The sequence below is a fragment of the Photinus pyralis genome, unplaced genomic scaffold (genome assembly GCF_008802855.1).
Source record: "Photinus pyralis isolate 1611_PpyrPB1 unplaced genomic scaffold, Ppyr1.3 Ppyr1.4_LG4, whole genome shotgun sequence".
Lineage (NCBI taxonomy): Eukaryota > Metazoa > Arthropoda > Insecta > Coleoptera > Lampyridae > Photinus > Photinus pyralis.
The window spans coordinates 47,675,101-47,688,900 of NW_022170511.1; the positions used below are offsets into that span (position 1 = coordinate 47,675,101).

Here is a 13,800-nt window from a genome sequence, read left to right on the forward strand (position 1 = left end):
GTAAGTGTCCATTCCTTTTTATTGCCAGTGTTTATTGCTCAATTTCTTTAAGAAAACGGTCAAACAAACAAACGCTCGACTACTGTCCCAGTCAAAATTTTCAATTGTTTTAAACTATACATATTGTAATATCATTTCTAACGTAAATCTTCTCTTTGTTACAGATTGCAGAAAGGCGGCCTCATAAGGTAGGATTTTTCCTTTTATGCATGGTGTATTGCATGTCATTTTTTGTACGGGGGGAAAAGTGAATAGTGAATATCAACCAGAAGGAAGACCAATAATTGTTCTGAGCATGAGTTTCGTGTGTATAGCTATGAAAATTGAAACAGTTTTCCCTGTCTGTCATTCTAGTGACGTACGATTGACTGCCATGATTCTTAGGGTAGACTTTTTCGCAGCGTCCATCTGTTTCCTTCATATTGGCGAGTGTGACTGTGAATTCACAGCCATACCAGCTCTGTGATGCAAACAGATTTGCTCTACGAATAAGCCTAAAGAATCATTGGTGTCGTTTTTTCCGTTCCCAATTGCTGAGGGACTTTGAGGATTATTACATTTTCATTTATTATTGCACGAAGTTCATCTTAGAGGAAGGTAAGTGCGTGGTCATAATATAATAATGGATTACTTCTAAAAACTTTATGTGGTTACCTAGCTAATCTCATCGATTGTTACAGGCGCCATATCGACGTCGCTCAACCTGCTGGTGAGGATTATGCTGACCGCCAGTGCCGGATAAGTATTCCTGAGGCAGGGTTTACCTACGAAAGCTCCCCTCCACCCCTCCCCTTATCAAAAATTTCAGTTCCAACTTTTACCTTCTAAGACTGTCAACAAACAATTGAACAAGAAACTAAATTTTTTGGTCCTCTGATTGATTATTGAGATTATTGTTTGTAGCATCCAGTTATTTTGAAATTATACTTGCTTGCCACACTCTGTGCGGTACTTTTTAATGGTCAATAAGAAGTTACAGATATTTCCAAATTTTCAAAATACCATATTTACGAGAACATTCGTATTACTTGGAGTCCCTCCGGGTTTCCAGGGCTGTAGCCCCCATTGTCTCCCTCTTAATCCAGCGCTGCCTACGACCTCTGCGATGCATCAGCTCGAATTCAAGCCTGCTTTCGACTCAGTTCAACGATTATATCGACATGGATCACGCAAACGAGGTGAGTTTTTCACTGTCCATAACAGAAACACAAAACTTCATATAATTTTTTTTTAGTTATTGGTAATGGCGTTCGAGGAGAATCCTCCATGCTAGTAGCTCGAGGTGTATACCTACTACACCTACTTACAATAGGTAAACAGGTAAGCTAAATTATGTTCAATTATAACGTTTGGGTTATGTGTATTATTTACTTACCCCTTACAATTGCCAATTCTACCCAAATTCAAATTTTAGCGCGCTTGCGGTTGCGCAATATTGAAGGAGTCAATGTGCAACACATCTGCAAGTTAGTAATTTTATAGGGGAATTAATTTTTTCTCATTAAAGGCCGCATTCAATGCGAAGACTAGGGTCATTGTATATACAGGGTGGTAACTTGCGTAACGCATTATATGGATTTCAATGTAAAATTCATAACATGTGATTATTGGCTCCCCAAATTATTTTAGAGCAAACATGTATTAAGGTTTTTTGTAGAAAAATTTTTTTGCTAAAAAAGCACGTGCTGCTGTACAACACTCACCAGTGACAGTTCGTCTAAGACTCTGACGTCACCACTGTCAGTCATACTTAGGGCGGGAGTATTTTTGCGATTTCAAAAACTAATTATCGCAATGACTTCAAATTTTCTGGGGTCATTTTGTATTCGAAATACTTTGTACAAATTTAAAAAAATCATATATTGCGGTTGACTGAATTTAGCAAAACCTTTCACATCCCTTGCCTATTCAGAAGTTGACTTTCCACGAATTTTAGAGACAAGACTGTGGTCCTTGCTATATATTTGGGTTGTTAGTCCACTACGCCCCTCACTCACAATGGCGCTTCTGGCAGATCATCTTTCAAAAACATTATTTTCAATTGATCCAAGGCAAGCACTTTCTATGAATTTTCGAAGGAAGATTATAACCTTTGTTATATATTTTGGTAGTTTGTCCACTGATGCCTCCTACTATAATGAAAAAAGGGTAATTTTTCTCACTTCACATAATATGTCGTAATGATTTACAATGTGACAATAATCTGTACCCTAAATTTTTGGGGACATTTCACTGCCCAGACGTGTCAGCCCTTGATTCTACATTATGAAGTAGGCGGCTTTCATCTAGTCCCCCTAAGTTATTAGTGGTAATAGGTGGTAATCATACAGAAATTAATTACAACTACGCGTAAATAATAATTAGCAAAACCAAGGCTATCAGGAATGAAAAGGTTATAAGACTAATTAGATAAACGTGCGGTCGGTCGCATATTTTGCATATTAACAAGAATTATTACAAGTAATTACTAAAAAAAAGATAAATAACAATATCTTTAATTATTGAATTGAGAGGTATAACAAAAATAACATTTCAAAAATCAAATGAAAAAATATAAAAGACATAAAATGAATAATTTATCACGAAAAGTATAAAATTCTTTTTATTATCTAAAGCTGTTTGTATGTGAGCAAACTCTCGATCCTAAAACTAATAGAAAAATATTGCCGTTGAAAATAATCACAGCGTCGAGTCGAAACTAACAAATAAAATTAACACACCTACATAATACAAAACTTAACCGATGTTTTAAAAATAAAACTTTAATTAGGTTTAGTCATGTCATTCAACTGACAAATACTATTTATAACGTTGTTCGCGAGTTGCGTGAAACTGTCCGTCATGCTGTGATCCTGTCTGGGCGGATTTAAATCCGTCAACGATAAATTATTGGTCAAGTTCTCCGAGAGATTGTGAGTATCAAACGCGTTTAATGTTGCCAATTCGCCCGAATTGAGATCGATTTGTTTCAATTCGGTTTGTTGGCTGTCCAAGTCTAATAAACTACTCAGTCCTGTGGGAGGGTCCACACTCATTGCACTGGCACCGAAAGCATTTTGAGCATCACTAACACTAGCACTTATGGTAATCGTGTTCCACGGAGGTAATAGGCTACCCACTGGTGGGAGGGAGGAGGGCGTGTAACTTTCTGATACTGGTAGATTGTAGGTGATAGTGTCCACTGCTTGTGCCTGAACGTACGTGTTCGCAGGGAGAAGAAATGGCTGTGGAGAGACTGCATGGTTGGTTACATACATTGGGCTGACGCCGCCATAACCCTGACCGGCGTAGGGGGAAGGGGTATTGTCTGTAAAACATTGAAGGTTACACACATTTCTGAAAAAGTCGTACTTCTCTTACCTCTGGGTTCTGTTTTCACGTCTATGGAATTTGGCATAATATTGAAAGGCTGATGCGATCCTAAAAACAATCGTCTTCAGTAAAATAAATAAGCTGCTCAATACTAAACGATTAATAGGCAAAGCGTTAAATACAGCGACAATGAAAATGAAATCGTGCACACACACAACACTCAAATTACCTTAATAATCCCCCGCAAGCTAAAGAAGAAAGCTAAAAGATCGAAACAAGATTTGAAGATACAAAATATTGTATATTTTCCAAAAAAGCAAACATACAAATGTATAAAGCTCTATAAATTACAACAGAATAACTTTCCGTGTCAAACACTCTTTAAACATTCTTAACGGATAACTACGAAGACAGTTATAAATAAATAAATAACTTATCAACGAGAAAATATTAACACCAACTTAAAAACCTGACTAGATACTATAAAAACACCAACAATTACAAATCTAACACGTCATCTTCCATTGCCATAGTCGGTGCAAAACGGCACCACCTTTTCGTAGAAAAAAATACTTATATTTTAAAAATGCATATGATAAGTCACTGAGTAAGAAAAGATCTTAATACAGCTGCGCCCCAGATAGGGTAACCGGTATGTGCTCAATTTTAAAAATAGCAAAAATTTTGACGTCTGTCATCTGGGACACACTGTATGGAGACTTAAAACTACAGCAAATGTTCCCAGTTGTAGGCCCAATGTCTATGCATGATAATTAAAAATGATGATTTTCTGAAATGAATACCACCAAACCAGAACGAAAGCCCTTTGCAATCATATACGCATACAATTTAGAAGATGAATAACCGACACCAATTGAAGCATTTAAAAACATAATCCGGAAACTTACTATTTCGCTCTTGATCGCGCAACCGAAGTAAAATTTCGTTTTTTGCGTCTGCCTCAAATTTTGGTCGTTTCGCTCCCACCCTAGAGGGCTCTAAAAATATATTGCAAAGTTTATACAAATACTATATCGTTTATAAATGTAACAAAGGGATTTTACTCAACGATAAATAACATCACAGCGATTAAACGACAACAAAAAAAAAACTCCATCACAGAATTTTCGCTCTCGCTCTGACAATCTGTATTTACAAATCAATCGCGTCTAAATGGCAAAACCGTAAATAAAATCGCCATCTGTTATGTTTTCGAATCTTTCACGTGCGAAAGTGCATTAGAATCGGTAATTATTTTCCCGCCCTCGACCGGCGAGTAGTAGCAGGACATTTCGTCGAATTCGCTTTGGGTCGCGTGCGGCGCCATCGCCATATAAAGCGCGTAGTGTTCCGCCTCGGTTAGGTCGAGGTTCATGTTGAGGTCGTCATTCGCGTTGAGGTCCACGCTAACGGTTTTAGTCAGTGGGGGCGCTTCCGTCTCGGGTATCGCGACGTTCGATTCGCTTACGGTTTTTTTCGGTAAGGTATCCGTTATCAGAATAACGTCGGACGGGTATTGCTTTAGACTGTCGAGCGCCGGCGTCGACTTGCCCTTTTTTCTCGTGAATAATTTCGAAAAAAATCCGCGCTTTTTCGGATTTGGCAGCGTAGAGCAAGGGGTGGGCGGCAATCGTTTACCCGGCGCCATATCGCCGTGCGACTGCGAACGAGGCATGGTAGTAAAGGAGGAGGAACGCGCGATCGGCTTAATCTCCGGCTCGGGCACGAACGGATCGCAGATGTCGGTGACGATCTTTTTTTGACGTTTGGGTGGAAGGGGAGGTAGCTTGTCGATTTCGCTCTCGCGCTTCAATTTAACAATATCGATTAGGGGACTTTGCGGAGTTATCGTGTCGAGTTTATCTGATATGTCAATTTCTAATGTATTTTTAAAGGCCATTTGTAAACTCGTGTAGGTCCGAGTGTCGTCGAAATCTCCGGGGGTCTTGTCGTTCTCTAAGTTTTCCGGGGATGCGCGCAAACGCGAGTCGGAGTATATTTCGTCGAGTTCCGCGACCTCATTGATAAGGTCGTTGAGGCAGGGATCCTCTTTAGACTCGGACTCTTTTGAGCATTTGTCTACCTCCGAGTAGTCGCACCATTCTACTGCACTTTCAGTGACCGGTTCAGATTCGGCGGGAATCTCTACGGTTTCGATTGCTTTATTGTTTTCTGTGATAGAATTAGGTACAATTTGAGTTTTTGCAAGGGGGAGAACGTCGTTAGCCAAGATGCTACTGAAAAGATTATAATTTCCTTTCTTCGCGAGATTACGTCGAAAAGACCAAAACGCTGGCCTACCTGCGTCTAATGGCAGCAATTCGAAGGGCAATGGCTCGCTGGTCGCCGTGTCCGACGGTCTTCTCAACTGTATGAACACTTTGACGGGCTCTGTCACATCCAGTCTTCTGTAGGGAGGTGTCTTAAACCAAATGGCGGTTTGCTTGTGAACCTGCGACGGTTGAAAATCACCGCGCCCTTCCCAGACGACTTGTCCATCCCTCTCCTCGTAAAAACGAATTTCAATGTCCTCTTTTGAAACCTGAAGTGATTTAAATGTAAGCTGCAATTGCTACCCCAATTCCCTATGTACCTTTTCGCAGAGAAGGATGACGTCTTTAGTACCACCGGCAACCGAACTTGTGCAATCGGAGAGCTTCACGATGACCAAATCGCACATGGCCTTTTTGTCGTAGATAGGATCGCTGACAACAGGCGTGAGCGGTACCGTGAATTTGCCTCGGTCGCCTTCCAAAAACACTTGAAAACATAATCTGACCGAGTTCAAGTCTATCGATGTGGGTTGGTTTCGGTGTGAAAATCCGGCTAAAAACAAAAGTTTGAAAAGGAAGACTTAAGAAGAGGATAGCTTACTTCTAAATGGGTCGACGCGAATTTCCTCTCGTACTCTTAACGCCGATTCTATATCCTTCTTTTTGACACACTGTATACCTAAATTGGAGAAGGTAACCGACATGGTCTCGGGCGAAACCTCCAACGTACAAACTCCCTTTTTACATCCCTCACGCCCAACCAAGTTATGCGGGTGAGGCCTACGAGAGGAGATCGGTAAAGTACGGCCACAATCGCTTCGCGCAACACTCACCTGTGCGGCGAATCTTTTGTCACGCAGGACACGACGACAACCGCTCTGCCTTGGTAGCCGACAATTTGAATCGAGGGAAAGGTTTTGTTTTCGGGCGTGCTCGAAACGCCCGGTATGGAACCGGCCGAGCGTCCCTCGCACTCGTACCGGAAGCGTAGCGCTTTCGACGCCGGCTGCTCGATTATTCTCACTCGCGGCCGCACTTGCGCCATGGCCGGGGAACGCGTCACTTCGGGAACGCCGTTGAACATACTGCGCGACTGCTCGAAATCCGGATCTGTCGCGATAACTTCAACTGGAAAGAAAAACGTCACAAATAAGATTTTGCGCAGGCACTGTACGCGTAAATTTGCTAATTCTTGTTGCGCATGCGCGAACGCTAGTGCGCTCAAATTTAGTCCGTTCTCTTCCGGTCACGTGCAATTTTCAATTGTTTTTTACTATCTTTCACGTCTTTGTTTGGTGGATCGCCTGGAAATTACTACCTATTCACGATAAAACAACATCCTTGAAATTTACATACAAAAAACAACGAAAAATAGTCACACGCCAAATCCAAATGCCACACAAATCACAAAGATTGTGACGAATGGATGAGAACTTCTTCCGATTAAACTATCAGAATTTTGCAACCCCTAAACTACAAGTTCCTTGCAAACTGTACGTGGATTAAACTGTTCTGTTGCTAGTACCTCCTATAGTCTTAACGGAAGCTCTTTGGGTTTGCCTACCATGTGAAGAATCAAGCACCGAAGGCAACCTGTCAACTTAAAACTAAGATACTTGTGGTGACCCTGTCGTATTCTGGATGAGGGAATCAAACAACTGCTCGCCCATCCTGGAAGTGAGAGCGAAGTCTACCAGTATTTGCATACAAAAATAAAACACTGTCGAACCTTCAACGAGTTATCAGAATTTTAGAGAGTTAAATCTATTTGTTCTTGATACTCAGCGTTATGTGCTCTTTTTGGGTAAGACAGTAGGACTTAAACTGGTAAAATCAAAATTTGAAGACACTGGATCGCTTAAGAGATACGAGGGAAAATAAAAAATTGTGAATGACACTATACTTTCATTATTCATAAATAAATACAGAAAAATGTGATTGGTGAATAATAATCTATGAGGCGCCGTTTGTGTCATAATTAAAACCGGAAATAATGTAGACAAATTAACAAATATATAAACTTTTACTCAGAAATATATTTTCCTAAATAATATATAAGTATATCACTTCAAAAGTGAATATTTTGTAATATGAAAACTTTATATATTTTTGACCAAACTATATATTTTTCGTTCACTGCGGTAAAAATATATAGAAAGAGTGGTTCCACCGGTTCACAGTAGAGGGCGCCACTGGCAGTCGTTTTCCTCCAAATAGAATCTACAATGAATGCTTCGTTGTGGTGTGAACTTGTTTTTTTGGTATGTAGAGGTCACCGGTCTGTGCACCAAAAAAACAAATTTCACACCACAACGAAGTATTCATTATTTTATTTGGTGGAAAACTAACGACTGTGGCGCCCTCTACTATGAACCGGTGGAACCACTCTTTCTATAAATTTTTACCACAGTGAACGAAAAAATATATAAAGTTTGGTCAAAAATATATAAAGGTTTCAAAATATTCACTTTTGATGTGATATACTTATATATTGTTTACGAAAATATATATTATTCTGAGTAAAAGTTTATATATTTGTTAATTTCTCTAATATATTTGTTAATCTGTCTACATTATTTCCGATTTTAATTATGACACAAACGGCGCCTCATAATAATCCTTCGTTTTTATAATAAGTATACGGGGTCAGGTGAAAAAGTTTATCAAACCTTACGTAATTGTTTGTAATGAAAGACCCTATACACTGTGTCCAAGATACGGATGTCTATCATGGGGATCTCCGAAACCGTAGAAAATACGCCCACGGTCAAATTAGAGAAAATATGCGCAATTAGAGAGTGAAAACGGTTGGTTCCAACAGAATGGTGCACCCGCGCACAAATCGGACAAATTTTTAAAAAACGGAAAAATTCTCAAATAAATATTCTCACACGATTAAAGCGTTGTGCGCGGGTGCACCATCCTGTTGAAATTGAAAGCAACAGAGATTCCAACTTTGGTTTTTTTTGTGTCGTATATCGTTGTATTCTTAATAATACCGTCTGGAGATTTTCAAATTAGTGGCTCACTAATGGGATTTCCGTAACGGTGAGATATACAGTGTAGTTTAAGTGGGGCCAAAGTTGTGACGCAAAAAACGCATTTGAAGTTTTTGAAAAATCATTGAAAATGACTAAGATATCGCAGAAAAACTGAAAATGTCACATTTTCACTTTACCTAGTTTAAACGGTGAGGTGGGAAATGGACGGGTCACGTTAGCACCTTTTCTGGAAATTTTTTTTCGAAGAATCAGAATCTGTTCTCAGAATTTCCATAATACGCGACATCTATTGCAACTGTAGGCTAATACATTCTTAGTTTTTATGGACGCCATATTGAATTTGTACGGAATGAGATAAGAAGACAAAAAATAAGTTCATTTAAACGACTTGCCATCATAGCCATGTTGATTCAGCAAGATCTAGTTACCCGTGGATGTTTTTTTAAACAAATATATGTAAAACATTCGATTTGGAAGTATTTCTTGTAAATTTATGTAAAAGTATAGGACACGTCATTATTTTTCTTTTATTGGCCTCTATCTCATTCCGTAAAAATCCAATATGGCGTCTATAAGAAATAAAAAACTAGTATCCTGTAGCTTCTCTCGTATCTTCATCTAAGCGTGCTGTGTGTTATACAAATCTCCGAAAGATTTTTCAAAAATTTCAAATTTTTTAGTCAAAAAAGGGGACAATTTTGGCTCCATTTAATCTACACTGTATCTGTCCCCGTTACGGAGATTCTGATGGAGATTCCAATGGTGAGCCACGAATTTGAACCACCCTGTACTTTTTTACGGGCCATATAAAAATACAGTTGGTAATGATTTCTCCGATACGAAACGTCGTATTGAAAATTTATCAACGGTGTCTTATAGAGCTCAAAAAGTGGGCATGAGAAAGTATTTTTTATTTTTTTTGTATCTATTCAAATAACATCAGAAAAAGTAAAAACGAGATCTCCGTTTTTTCGAGCATATCTTCGAAACTAATCAGAATTGTCTAGTTTTGTTTAAAGCATGATAATATCTCTATAATTGCCCATCTTTTGTTTAATTTGACCATTGTCGTATCTTCTATGGTTTCGGAGATCCCATCGGGCATCCTTATCTTGGACACAGTGTATATTTCAATCTACAAAAATAGCATATTATATTCTATTTTTAAAAAATCCGACACAATAAAGATTCAAAACAATTAAAAATATTTTAAAATTTAAAAAAAGGTTCAAATGATTAAAAATTTTTTTTAAATCTTTTTGAATGAATATTTGTTTAGTGTTATTTTTTTAAAGAATTTAATATTCTATTGTTTCAGATAAAAATATACAGGGTGTTCCATTTGAAAAATGAAGTTTAGGTCCGATTACTTTTTCAATCGGCCCTGTATACTTGTTTGGAAAACGGCAGAATATATAGTCATTCTGAAATTGACAATGTTTTGAATTTTCCCCGTAGCTCTTAACCGAGGGAACATGTTCAAATGTTAATTTTACTATTTTCAGTTTGACCCAAAAGGACACATATTACTCTTGATAGCACTCACAATTCCGGAGATACCCTAATAGAAAATGGGACACCCTGTACAATGAAAAATTCATAAACGAAAGTAAAATTGCTAAACACTCGTTGGGTTTACAATCCAGAAACTTAAAACTTATCTTAAACGAAAACAATTGACACAGCAGACTGTTTAATGACCCATACGTGCAAATCTCAGTCTATTTGCATTGAATTCTCACGCATACAGGGTGTAAAGTAAAAATAGTAAAAAATTACGTAATAGAACATTTTTTCGAGTAAACCAAAGATCCAAAACGGTTCGTTTGGGAATTTCGTCCCGAAAAAACCCAAAATGTGCAGTTTAATCTCAAGTTATTGACTTCGATTGTTTTCATAAACAACCACCACCAACGCGCCTTGCTGGGCGGGGCTGTTTCTAAACAAAAGCACTATGTACCTTTCATCTTATACATAAATACAGTTTATTGTTAAAGTCACTAAATATAGAAAGTACCGCTATCCATTGGGCTCGTGTGTTAGAGAGAGAACGCATGATTTTTGCCCAAAAATGGCGGAAGTTACAAGATTTTAGTAACTTTAATGTTAGGGATTGTTCCACTTTGGAGATATCTGTATATATTTTTATAAAACATGACAGTACTATGAAGTTAGGTTATAAAAATGTCAGCTATTCAGATTTTATTTGTCAATTTTTTTAAGTTGGCAGCAAATTTGCCCAAAAATGGCGGATGATTGCGGTACTTTCTATATCTAGTGACTTTATTTATTATGTAGCACGAGTATTGCGAACGGCCACTTTACGAAAAACTTCAAATGTCCGTCCGTCCGTACGTTCACTCAGAATTTATGAATTTATATTTAATATACTGTTTTAAATTCACAAACAACCAAAAACACAATAGAAAAAACAATACGTTACACGCAAAGCATACGTCATTAAATCTCCTCCTGGTCCATTCCCTTCGGACCAGTTGTAATAAATCGCGTAGAACCGGTAGCATTTCCTGATTTTGTCATATGACTAATCCAACACCGCAGACACTAGGCGAATTTGAAGAAAGTAGCTACAATGGGTCCCAACTCCCAATATGAGGCCTAAGTGCGCATGGACGAAATCTTCAAAATTGAAGAAGTAGTTTAAGGGAAGATAATTACAAAAGTAATTCCATGGTAAATTCAGTTTAAACCCATTAGGTAGTAAAATACCTACATGGCTAAAAGCACAAACACTAAAAATGGAAAAGGCAAAACAGTCCAAAAGCGCTTTGCATGATGACGAAGATCATTTTGGGAAAACGCAGCTAGATCACTGGACTTTTTACGGTCAAAATATCTTTAACTATTTTTATCGGCTATTTCTTTACTAAACCTAAAACGAAAAAAATTAATTAACATTAACCTTGAAACAGTTCAATAATTATTATAATGAGAGTGAACAGCGAATTCAAACATCTTTGGGAAATTCAAAACCAGTCCAAATCGGTCTCATTTTTCCCGCAAAGGCCATTGCCACAGTAATTGATAAAAAACCAACAAAATTATATATAAGAATTGTAAAAAGACCGAACCGTAGACACTTGCACTGGTACGTTTTAAAATGCGTTAGAAACAACAAAGCAAATAGAGAAAACTTACCAGGAATATTTGGAAGCGCACAGACACGACTGCATATCAAAATTCAAACGGGTGGCTGGAATTTAAAGGCATTGATGGTGGTGGGGTCGTGGAGCACGGTGATAAAGACCAATCGGAAAAGCCGAAAGTCACATGACCATACCCTCGAGAGCCCAACCAATGGAAAAACTTGGAATCTTCCATTGGCTTGTGCCAAGACATTTTTACTTGCGGAGGAGATCAACGTCGCACTATTTTGAGGAAGTTGATCTTCATGCAAATTCTGAATGAAAAAAAACTCCAAAAAACATTTGATTTGGATTTCGTCTTTTGTAAGATGACAAAGTCCAACTCCGATGATATTTGTACCATTTCCCAAAATGGACATTTGAATAGCGCGCCTAGGGTTAGGATTCGCCTGCATCAAAGTTTTACGCGATACTTCAACACAATAAAAAAAAGTTGGTAGTACAATGCAACTGGTTTTGCCTTGAATAAAACTGGCAATAATATAATGATGAATCATCCTCATTCCACTTAGGTATGTTGTTAAAGATCGCCGTAAAAAAACTGCAAATGTTTTGGTTCTCGTGACGTATCTACTAATAGTTCTCTGGGGTTTGGAGGTGTATGTATTTTACAAATTTAAATTTACGCGTCCAACTGCTTAGCATTTAATTACTTAATATAGTTATTCAATTTGCATTTCTCATCCGCAATTATCTTGTTTTGAATGTAAAAACTTACACGCGCAGTTATGTTTAAAAGGCCATCAGTAATTTAAGTATTTAATTAATAATCATTTACAAAGGTAATATTATGATTCAAATACAGTGTGTCCTAATTTAGGATTAAATTGGTAACTTTCTTATTGTTGAACATAAGAATTAGGTTAAATGCAGTTTTGTCTAATGATAAATTCCGTTTCAAAAAATCAGATCCGATTAGAAATAATCAAATTATCAAAACAAATGCCCATCTCTATATCTCAATTATTATAAAAACTATAACAGAACGTTTAGTAAGACAGTTTCTAATTTCGAAAATACAGATCAATAGCAACTTGCTTTTAACCTCCTCCGAAATTCTGCTTTCGAGATATTCGGATGTAGAGTTTTGGGCCCCTCCGTCCAGACCTTCGATTTTCAATTTGGGAGTACCCCCTTCCGACTCCCCGTTTCCGTTATCCCTTGACAGTGCCCACTCTGCAGACTCCCTCACAAAAACATATCCTACGACACCCATATTGCTATAGATTGCCTGCGAAACAATTGTGACTATTGAACTCGTACAGTCGTAGGAGTCATGGAATCACGCTCAAAATGGAAGGTGCACATTCTCGATAGATATACTACAAAATGGCGACTCAGGTTTGAAAAGAAGTTAAGCCGGATGACCAAAATCGCAAATAACGTATAAATAACCTAATAAACCCAACAATTTTAAGAATTTGAAAGGTCTGAAGATCTGACGAATAGGAGGAATTTCAATGGGAAAACAATTGAAGAATTAAAAAAAAGCTACGATGAGTCCAAAGTGTGAGAAGAATTGAGAGTAGAAAGGAGCTAAATTGAACATAGGACCTGCAATGAAAAATTTGTAAAAGTCTGAAGACTCCGAAGAAATGAGAATCCAGTCACGCAAGAGTTTGAAATGCCCGACGAAACGAAGATTCTTGCATCTCTTTATTGTGAAAGTTACCGATTACGGTAACGATAACATCAATTACGTTAGAAAAACGCCCAAACACATTACCTCAGCGCCCAAGAAGTGAACTTCATGCGTTTTTTGGGTGACCAAGTGTACTTTGACCTAACGATCGAATCATTTCCAGGTTTACTGATCTATCACTATTTTAGATCGGCAGTTGGCCCAAGCGTATATAAAATTTCCCTGTCAAGAAAAAAGTTCGAACAGGTGAAAATCCATGGCCCACGTGAAAATCGACACTTAAACAATCCTTTATGCTTTAATTTTTTGTAACATCTACACACGAAAAATGATAAAGAATTTGTGTGTAATTAACAAGCAATTTTTGAAAATAGCCCCACATTCTGCAGTGTTCCTTGCGAAAA

At 37.9% G+C, this 13,800-nt stretch overlaps 2 protein-coding genes and 1 long non-coding RNA gene across 7 annotated transcripts in view; 2 read left to right on the plus strand and 1 right to left on the minus strand.

Annotated features, from left to right (window-relative positions):
* LOC116167792 (apoptosis-resistant E3 ubiquitin protein ligase 1-like) overlaps window positions 1-13,800 on the plus strand; it is a 151,829-nt gene that overhangs the window by 107,024 nt on the left and 31,005 nt on the right. The window lies entirely within an intron of this gene.
* Window positions 1-13,800, plus strand: part of LOC116167797 — a 37,488-nt gene that overhangs the window by 2,298 nt on the left and 21,390 nt on the right. The window contains exons 3-4 of the long non-coding RNA XR_004144647.1: window positions 165-1,178; window positions 1,235-1,320. This is a non-coding gene — a long non-coding RNA (uncharacterized LOC116167797). The remainder of the gene's footprint in view (window positions 1-164; window positions 1,179-1,234; window positions 1,321-13,800) is intronic.
* The window catches only part of LOC116167795 (embryonic polarity protein dorsal-like), a 31,935-nt gene continuing 20,719 nt past the window's right edge, over window positions 2,585-13,800 (minus strand). For all 4 annotated transcript variants that reach the window (XM_031483320.1, XM_031483321.1, XM_031483323.1 and 1 more), the window contains 7 exons: window positions 6,419-6,713; window positions 6,187-6,365; window positions 5,906-6,138; window positions 5,614-5,854; window positions 4,221-4,310; window positions 3,361-3,420; window positions 2,585-3,307 (listed from right to left, as the gene is read on the minus strand). In XM_031483320.1, coding sequence (XP_031339180.1) covers window positions 2,763-3,307; window positions 3,361-3,420; window positions 4,221-4,310; window positions 5,614-5,854; window positions 5,906-6,138; window positions 6,187-6,365; window positions 6,419-6,713 — 1,643 coding nt within the window. In that variant the 3' untranslated portion in view covers window positions 2,585-2,762. The remainder of the gene's footprint in view (window positions 3,308-3,360; window positions 3,421-4,220; window positions 4,311-5,613; window positions 5,855-5,905; window positions 6,139-6,186; window positions 6,366-6,418; window positions 6,714-13,800) is intronic.